The sequence below is a fragment of the Vulpes vulpes genome, chromosome 12, assembly GCF_048418805.1.
Source record: "Vulpes vulpes isolate BD-2025 chromosome 12, VulVul3, whole genome shotgun sequence".
Classification (NCBI taxonomy): Eukaryota; Metazoa; Chordata; class Mammalia; order Carnivora; family Canidae; genus Vulpes; species Vulpes vulpes.
This window is the reverse complement of record NC_132791.1, coordinates 56,247,880-56,257,049: the sequence shown is the minus strand read 5'-3', so window position 1 is coordinate 56,257,049 and position 9,170 is coordinate 56,247,880. Positions and strand designations below refer to the sequence as shown.

At 48.0% G+C, this 9,170-nt stretch overlaps 1 protein-coding gene across 1 annotated transcript in view; it reads left to right on the top strand.

Annotated features, from left to right (window-relative positions):
* Positions 1-5,442: 5,442 nt before the first annotated feature.
* The window catches only part of ADAMTS19 (ADAM metallopeptidase with thrombospondin type 1 motif 19), a 227,368-nt gene continuing 223,640 nt past the window's right edge, over positions 5,443-9,170 (top strand). The window contains exons 1-2 of the mRNA XM_072728643.1: positions 5,443-5,629; positions 6,279-6,925. Of these exons, the coding sequence (XP_072584744.1) occupies positions 5,557-5,629; positions 6,279-6,925 (720 nt within the window). The 5' untranslated portion in view covers positions 5,443-5,556. The remainder of the gene's footprint in view (positions 5,630-6,278; positions 6,926-9,170) is intronic.

Here is a 9,170-nt window from a genome sequence, read left to right as displayed (position 1 = left end):
AGCTACAAATTCAATGTAATACCTTAAGAAGGCTTTTAGTTTAAGTCATATAAGCTTGGGTTAGGCTACAGCTGAGGGATTGTAGGAAAATGAGGTAAATATTATTGTAAACTAAAGGAAAGAGAATCTTTGTAATACATTGGCATTAAATTAGCAAGACTGCTGTCTACTATAGAAAATGGTCCTAATGTACTGGTTCATCAAGCTAAGGGTTTTCCCAAAATTTTGGAAGTTGCCACTTGTTTTTTTTTCCTGCTTATAGAAAATGTAAAAGAAGGTAGAGAAACTAAAAGAGGCCAATGAGATGTATTTGAGAAATGCAAGGCTGGTTCAAATTCCAAAATCAATCAGTGTAATCCACTATAACAAAAGGCTACAGAAGAAAGCCATGTGACTAGACTGATTGATGCACAAAGGGCATTTGCCAAAATTCAACATTCATTTATGATGAAAATTCACATCAAACTGAAATAGGAACAGCACTTGATGGCTATGGACCCTTCTAGCTTCTTTTTCAGTAAACTAATGCTAAATTTAAGAAGAAATTACATCAGAAGAAAAGTGAAATATAGGGCACTTTCAGGGAAAGCACAGCATAATGATGAAGCAAAAGGTGTGACTATAAAATCTTTTGTTAAGAACTTATTGAGATCGCACTTGGATATTCAGAGGATCTTTGTGTCAGAGTGAAACTCCTCTAAAGTGTTTGATTTGTGTCTCCCAGACCTTTCAGCCAAACATGAGGAATTGTAACAAGTCTAAGAACTCTGCTTCTCATAAGAAACTCAAGTAGAGAAGGTTTATCTCCAAGATATTTGAGTGTGTGGCTTTTGTCTCATGGATGGAAAGTGAAACCCATGAAGATTTACAGAATACTTGCAAAGTTTGAAAAACAGTTAAATGTGAAGAACTATTTCTGGAGAAAAAGGAGGTAGAGACTGTATAAAATGATATGGAGTTGCTAAATCCATAAGTTCTATCATCAGGAAGCCAACCGAGAAAACTAATCATTTGTAAATGGGTACCATGTTTCATGAAAATGGAGGGATCACTCAGAGTAGCAACCAGTTCCTAGGGGGAAGACCTGGCACCATGGAGAATTATTCCCAGAACTTTTGAGGTAATTAAGGAACTTTGAACATTTTCCTACTTGGATTTCAGAATTGCTCTGGACCAGTGACACCTTTGTGCTTCCTCTTTTCATTCCTTTTGAATAACAACATCTCCAGCAGCTATCCCTGCCTGTTCTACCGCACTATGCTGGGTGTATGGGAGGCAAATATACTGTTCTGTTAGTTTCACAGGTCTATAGAGGGAGAAAGACTGAGTTCAAGGAGCTCTAGCTAATGAATGATGCTGAAAGCATTCCTGCATACCTGATGTGATTTAGATAGTGAGATTCTGGACTTTGAGAAGCTGCTTTAATAGGATGAGCCTTTTGAGGGCCCTGGGAGGGGATGAGTATATTCTGCACATGGAAGAAATGCAAATAATTTATAGCTAGGGGGCATAAATGCACTCTGATGGTTTTTGAAATATGTTCATAAATTCTTTGATATTTCTCCATTTCAGTGTGAGCCAGACTTAGTGATTTGCTTCTTTTTTTTTTTTTTTAAAGATTGTATTTATTTTGACAGAGAGAGAGAACAGGCAGGGAGAGGGGGAGGGGCACAGGGAGAAGCAGACTCCCTGCCGAGCAGGGAACCCTGCACAGAGCTCAATCTCAGGACTCTGTGATCATGACCAGAGCGGAAGGCAGACACTTAAACAAGTGAGCCACTCAGGTACCCTGGTGATTTGCTTCTTAAGAGTAGAATATGGCAAAAGTAATGGTAGGCCATTTTCAAGATTGGGTTATAAAAAGACCAAAGCTGCCAGTGTGGGTACACTCTTTGTCTTGAATTACTTGTTCTGAGAGAACACATGCAATGAATAGCCAGATGGAGAGGTCCATGTGGCAAGTTTCCTGCCAATAGCCACGTGATTTAGAAAACAGAACTTTTATCTCCAGTTAATTCTTGAGAAACTATAGTTCTGGCCAAGAGTTTGACTGCCATCTTGTGAGAGACCCTGAGCCAGAAATACTCAGCTTGGCTGCTCCTAGACTCCAGATCCTTAGAAATGATGTGAGATGATAAATGTTTACTGTTTTAAATTGCTTAGTTTGTTATGTAGCAGTAGAAAACTATTAAACTCTCTCTGCTGCTCCCTCTTCTCTGGCACTCTGGCCTGTAAATTCTAGTCATCTTGCTGTGTCTTGTCAGCTCATCTTCAGGGCTCTGTTTGGATTTCTCCTCCCTGTGCAGAAGCCTCTCCATGCAACTCAGTGAAAGGGTTATTTGTATTTTCTTAATATTTTAAGCATTTTTTTTTGTATGGAAAAGTATTTAAGATGAGCTTTAGGTTGTAAGAGGCTTAAGGCCAATGAGTCGAGAGAATGAGGAAGGCTGAAGGCACCAAAGCCAACTTTCTCTGTAGAGAAGCATGGTTTATAAAGTGCAACATGTGAGCACCTTGTGGATAAGAACAGTTGGTTCCACTTACTCTGATGCTTTGTCACTTACCTCCACCCCACAAAAGCCATTCTTGGTTGATGCTAGCTACCATCTGGTGACATATGTAGTGACCTGGCTTAGGCAACATATTTTTCCCAGCTGCTCCTTTCTTCCCTCTGACGTTAGTCATGCACACCCATGTCACAGTCTTGCCTTTTCTCCTTGATTTCACCATGCGCAATTTACTCAATTCCAAATCTTTCTTTCACGTGCTCAAACCCACTTTAACCGATGCTTTTACTTGCACAACTAAGTCTCCTCAGTTAGAGTACAATAACTTCCTACGAGTCCTTTCTCTGTTAGGCTTGTTCTTTCTGTGAGCTAGATAAATCATGCTGAGAGTAGCTGATCACCACCAGAGTTAGCGCTGTAATTCTGGATTAAGGAATTGGAATTGGAATGAAATACCGTACAGAAATCATTTTCTGTCATCTTCTAAACGATCTTAGAGAATCTCTTTAGAATTTCCACACCTATTCAGTGTAAATCATTGAATTAGGCAGGGTGTTGTTTAAAAAACATTATGTATATATATATATATAAAACAGGGGTGCCTGGTTGGCTCAGTCTGCAGAGGGGCTCAGTCTTGATCATGGAATTGTGAGTGTGAGCCCCACGTTGGGTATAGAAATGACTTAAAAATCTTTAAAAAATTTAAAAAGATATATAAAAGAAATCCTACCTTTCCAAAAAAAAAAAAAAAAAAAAGATAGGCTGGTAGAAGAAATATGTAACAATGTACACAAAACCAAATGATTTATAGAAGTCTTAGAAAATATACAAATAAGTTATAACAGTATTTCAGATGGGAGAAAGATTAGAGCTAGCCAGGAATTAGGCAAACCTTTCCATAACAATCACTATTAATTTCTACCATTAGGGATTGGAAGGGATCATGGGTCAGTAGGCACAAAAAAGCACAGAGATGGGCACTTACATTGGCAATCTGTGCTTCTGAGAATATTCTGAGCTACCATATAGCTCATTTAGTTTTAAGGAATCACAAACGTATTCCAGTAAAGACAGACAATATCCATTCCTTCTATAGTCTTATATTTCTGTCATCATTGTTGTTCAAATTACATAAGAAACATTTTACTCAAGTTATATATCCTGGTGGACGTGTTTCATTAAAACTAGCCATCTGCCTTAAAACTTGCTATATTTGTTAAAAATAAACTGACTTTGATTTCTTGCCTAGTTTTAAGTCTGTATAATTGAGTCTCATAAAAAGGAGTGTGTAGGTTTCTAAGTAACCCAGATATTTCTTGAATGTCTGGAAATCCATACCCACCCTAGTTGCTCCGGTTTTAGAGATTTTACAAGACAAGGTCTTGGAGACAGAGCACTCTTGACAAACACACCTAGAGTGTCTTCATGTTTGTTTTTAAACTCAGGACAACTCAAAGAAAGTATTCTAGGACCCAGCTTATTCAAACAATGGCTTTCCTTTGAAATAAGATAGTCTGCCTCCCTTAAAGGCATAGTAGTCACCTTTGACACAAGGAACAGAAGGTAAAATAACAAAGGATGTGGGGAATCAATCTCCCACGGCTGGAATTTTTAGAAAATACTGATTTCTAGGTGACTGGCCTAGTCCAGAGGATGCGAATAGCAAGCAGATTAGATCAATCGCCCTCTAGTGTGATGTGGAAGGTTTGATGTGGCCAAGGAAGAGGTATGCAAAAGGGAGTGGGTACTATGAAGATCCCTAACAAAGGAAGCAAGAATATTTAAGCTGGGACTTCCCCCCAAAAGACAGAAGTAGCCAAGATAAAATTTTAATGTACAAAAAAGTAAGAAAGGCAAAGTAATCTCACCTCATCTGAGATCTTTAGCATACAATATTTAATGCCAGGTCCTTTAATCTCACCCTTATGTGAAAGAATGAGAGAGAGAGAGAGGGAGAGAGAGAGAGTATGTATGAGAGTGAGAGAAGGGGAGGGGAAGGAAAATTGATAGCAGTGATGAATGGCAAGCCTGAAAGATAAGGTGATATAAGGGGCTCTGAAATGTCAGGGTGTCCACTGTCCTGGGAACCTTTGAAGCACACTCCATGACGAATTACATTATCTCCAGGCTTAGGAAAATTCCTACAAAGATGGATAGAAAAATCAAAGGTCTTTGGAAAGTGGGGCCACAGCTTTGTGCTCAGGCCGGCAGTAAGTTTTGTTTTGTGTGATGTGAGGATGGTGGGGGTGGGGGGGCGCTAGGGGGTGGGGTGGACCAGGGAGGCGCCTGTACCTGCACACCGCTGGGGGTGGGGGCAGGGGGTGGGGAGTGGGAGTGCGTCCGGGGTAAGGATGCAAATGGGCCTCCCAGAGCGGCCAATCAGGAGTCAGGTGAGGGAATTTGGGTCCCCACCCCAGCTGGGTGTGTAAGCACGTGTGTGGGGTTCCAGGACCTTTGTCCCGCAGTCACCCGGGGCGGGCGCCCCTCGGCTCCCCTTCTCTTGTCGGGTCCGCTCGAATCCTTCCTCCTCCACACCCACCTCGCCGGCCGTGCCTCCTCCTCATCCCGCCACTGACTCCCGCCCGCGCCTCTCCGGGTAAGAGCGCGCCCCGAGCCGCGTGCGGAGCTGGGCTCCCCGGGCTGCCGGGAACAGCCCCTGGCAGTGCCGCGCGGGCGCAGGCGGCGAGCCACGGCTCGGACACCGCGGCGGGGCTGCCGCGCGGGGCGGTCCTCCGCCGGTCCCCAGGCAGCACTGCCCGCCTCGCGCCTCAGCTTTGGGTCTACCCTCTGGGGCTCCGGAAACTCGCGCAGCGTCCGGGACACGGCAAATAGACGCCTCACCTAATTCGCCAGGGAGCCGGAGCGCTGCCTGCCCCCGCTCCTCCCCCCCCCCCCCCCCACCCCCGGCAGACAAAGGGCCTGGGCCAGCTCGCGCCCGGCCTCCTTGCGCTCCGGGGAGGCGGCGGCGCCCGCGGTGGATCGCGCAAGGAGGCGCGCGCGGGGCGAGGAGCCGCGGCCGCGGGAGCGCGGTCCCGGGACGAGCCGCGAGATGCGCCTCACACACGTCTGCTGCTGCTGCCTCCTTTACCAGCTGGGGGTCCTAGCGAATGGGGTCGTTTCAGGTAAGTTCTTCCGAGGCTTGCGGCTCGCTTTTTCCAGCTTCCCTAGCGGAAGCCGAGAACGCACGGGTAGGCTGGGCTGGTGCAGCCGGTGCGCGGCGAGCGGGGCTCCGCGGGCAGCAGTTAAAGGCAAAGGGAGCGTGCGGGTGCAGACGAGGGGGTCAGGCTCGCCCAGCGACATGCACTTCTCTCGACCTCATTCTAAACATCGTGGGATGATGATTGGCTTCCCGCTGCTGAGAGCAGTTAGTGTTTGCAAAAAGGTACGTTTACAGCCACCTGGAGGAAAGTGAGGAAGTGCAGCGATTCGGTGGCGATGCTTCGCTCTGACACTTACTTAAGAGAGTAATTGAGCCGTGTTGGCGTCTTTGCACCGGCTTCCCTCCGACAGAGTAAGCGCTGTCACCAAACTTCGCTGCCCCACTCCTTCACCCCTCCCCCATGTAATCGTACTTTTAGTTTGAAAATGCTGGGGTCTGTAATGCGATCGCAGGGCTTCGGGGGTGGCAGGAGCTCGGGGGGCTAGACGGGTGGTCTCCAGCGCGTTCGCCCGAGAGCCCCGAGTCTGAGCCGAGCGTGAGCCCGGGGATGCTTGTGCTACTGGAACCGCGGCACGTTAAGCCCCGCACTTCTCTGTCTGCCCCGCCCGCAGGGCTGCAGTTCGCCCCCGACCGCGAGGAGTGGGAAGTCGTGTTTCCTGCACTCTGGCGCCGGGAGCCCGTGGACGCGGCCGGCGGCAGCGGGGGCAGCGCGGACCCGGGCTGGGCGCGCGGCGCGGGGGGCGGCGGCGGCGCCCGGGCGCAGGCGGCCGGCAGCTCGCGCGAGGTGCGCTCCGTGGCCCCGGCGCCGCCGGGGGAGCCCGCGGAGCCCGCGGAGCCCGCGGAGGGCCAGGCCGAGCCCCGGCCCCGGCCCCAGCCGCGGGCCCCCGCGCCGCCGGCGGCCGAGGAGGACGAGGAGTTCGAATCTCAGGAGCTGCCGCGGGGATCCGCGGCCTCGTGGCAGCCGCCGCCCCCGCAGCCACCCCCGTCTCCTCCCCCGGCCCGGGAAGCGGAGCCGGACGGCGACGAGGTACTGCTGCGGATCCCGGCCTTCTCCCGGGACCTGTACCTGCTGCTCCGGAGAGACGGCCGCTTCCTGGCGCCCCGCTTCGCGGTGGAGCAGCGGCCGGGCCCCGGCCCCGCGCGGGCAACTGCCGCCCCGCGCCCCCCGGCGCCGCCCGACGCCTCCTGCTTCTACACCGGGGCGGTGCTGCGGCACCCCGGCTCGCTGGCCTCTTTCAGCACCTGTGGAGGTGGCCTGGTAAGCGCCCTTCCTCGCCCTGCCCTCCGCCTTCCCGCCACTCGTCCCTCTCCGCAGTCCGCCCGCCCGGTTTGCAGGCGCCTCATCCCGGCCCAGAGCCGTCGCCCTGAACTTGACCCTCGCCTCCAGCACGCGGCAGCCTTGCCTGTGGGCTTTACCTCCCTTCACCTCCCGTACCACATCTCCAGCGCCTCTCAGTGCATCTGAAGGCTAACTGGCTGGGTCAGCAGCCTTCTCCTGCGCGGTTACACGTTTCTTCTGAATAGTGCATCACACTGTCTCCTGGTAACTCTTCCCACTGGCTTTACCTCTTTCTCTTTTCCAAAATAAGCCCACCACGTGGTGTCTTTTAGGAGTTTGGAAGACAACCAATCTGCTCACTGCAGGCTCTCACTCCCTCTCTGCCCCCACCCCCAGGTCCTGCATTTATTATCTCCATTTTTTTTTTTTTCCACGTCCTACTTCAAAGTAGTCAGAACAGTTCTCTAGGGAATTGCAATCTGACAGCTGTCTAGAATTTAAACACATGCACAGCCACACTGGACACCTGTTCAGTGTTCCGTGAGCGACAGGAGCGGAGAAGGAGTCTGTGGGAGCTGTGGACGGATGAATGACCTTAGGACTCAGTATGCAAAGGGTCATGGTTCTCTGGGTTAACTTTTTCTTTTCTGAGGTTTATATTTTACTTGGCAGTAGTTGGCTTTTCTCCTCTCCACTCCACTGTAGAAAGTAGTAGGGGTGGGAGTCTTGCTGAGAGGCCTGTTGGAAGGGGAAAGGAAAAGCCATTTGCTCCATCTGAACAATAGAGATCATACTTGGATTTTCTCTCCTCTGTCCTGACCCAGGTTTGGGAATAATTGTTCCCTCCTGTAAGTTGGCCTTTACTTTGTGGTAGAGTATATACATAACATAAAATTTACCATTTAATTTAACCATTTTTAGATGTACAGTTCAGAGGCATTAAGTACCTTCACATTTATTACACCGCCATCATCATTGTGGCCTTTATGACTAGTTTAAGGCAAAACCCACAAGATGTTGAAAACACTCATGTGATTTGTGGCCTCATTTTGCTGTTTCTGGTGAGCCATGGATGAAATCCACAAGGACTTGTCTGAAAGCAACCTGCTCATTTGTAGAAAAACCCAATAGTAATGGAGAGCAGAAAATAGCCACACAATCAAAGCCACCCAAAGCCATGAAATGGAAAAAGATGGTCAAAAATCCAGACAAAATGAAACTGGAAATTTTTACCTATGCCCTCCTAAGGTCTCATGGTCCAATGATGTAAATTGCTGGACAGGGCTATATTTTACCAGATGCTCATAATGATGAATATTCAAATGTGGACATTTTTAGCCATGAGTGAAAAAAGTTGGCATGGAAAAAATACACGAAAAGCTTTTAAAAATGTTTTTTGTGGAACTGGTGTTTGAACACTTCACTGGGGGAAACATTTTGTGGGGATTTCATTGTCCACTAGTTTTTGGCCAGGGATTAAATAATTACATATAGAACGTTCCTGGTGTGGTAGAAGCAATAGGGGATAAAGCATTTCACTGTGTTGAAATGTGGGCTTTTGGTCAGATTTTCCAAATGAGCTATGCCTTCTCTCCATACTTAAGGGAGCAAAGTTAGAATTATGAGTAGGTTTTTCATAGACTGAATAGGAGTTTGACATACCTCCCTGTTTATCATGTTGGACTTTTGCTCACTTTTCCTATTAGCCACATATGTATATGTTCTGAACTGGGAAGTCTTTGTTATTGAGGAAATCTGACGTTGCCAGCAATACAGTATAGCAGTCAGACTTTTGAGTAAAAAGTTAGGCAGATAGCCAAGAAGAGTGGGTTTGTTACTCCAGCCTCTACCATGCCAGCCCTTTTTCCCTTATGAGAGTGGATTAGGAAAGGGAGCAGAGTTTGTTATCTGAGCTCTGACATTGGCTTGTTCCCTGACAATTGACAAGTCCCTTACCTCTCTGGGCTTCAGTTTTCATTAGTTAAATGAGAGAATTGGATGCTTTAATTAAAACCTGGAGGATAGAATTGAAATTCTATTACATGTTAAATGTATCCTACATCTTGCATTGGGGACTTACAGATGAGGACAAAGACATCATACACAAGTGGTTATGACACAGGTATCCATGGGACGGTGATGTGCTGAACCAAATCTTGTGCTTGAGGTAAAGTCCAGCCTGGGGAGTTGGGCAAGGCTTCCCAAAGCAGGGTTGAACTGGCTT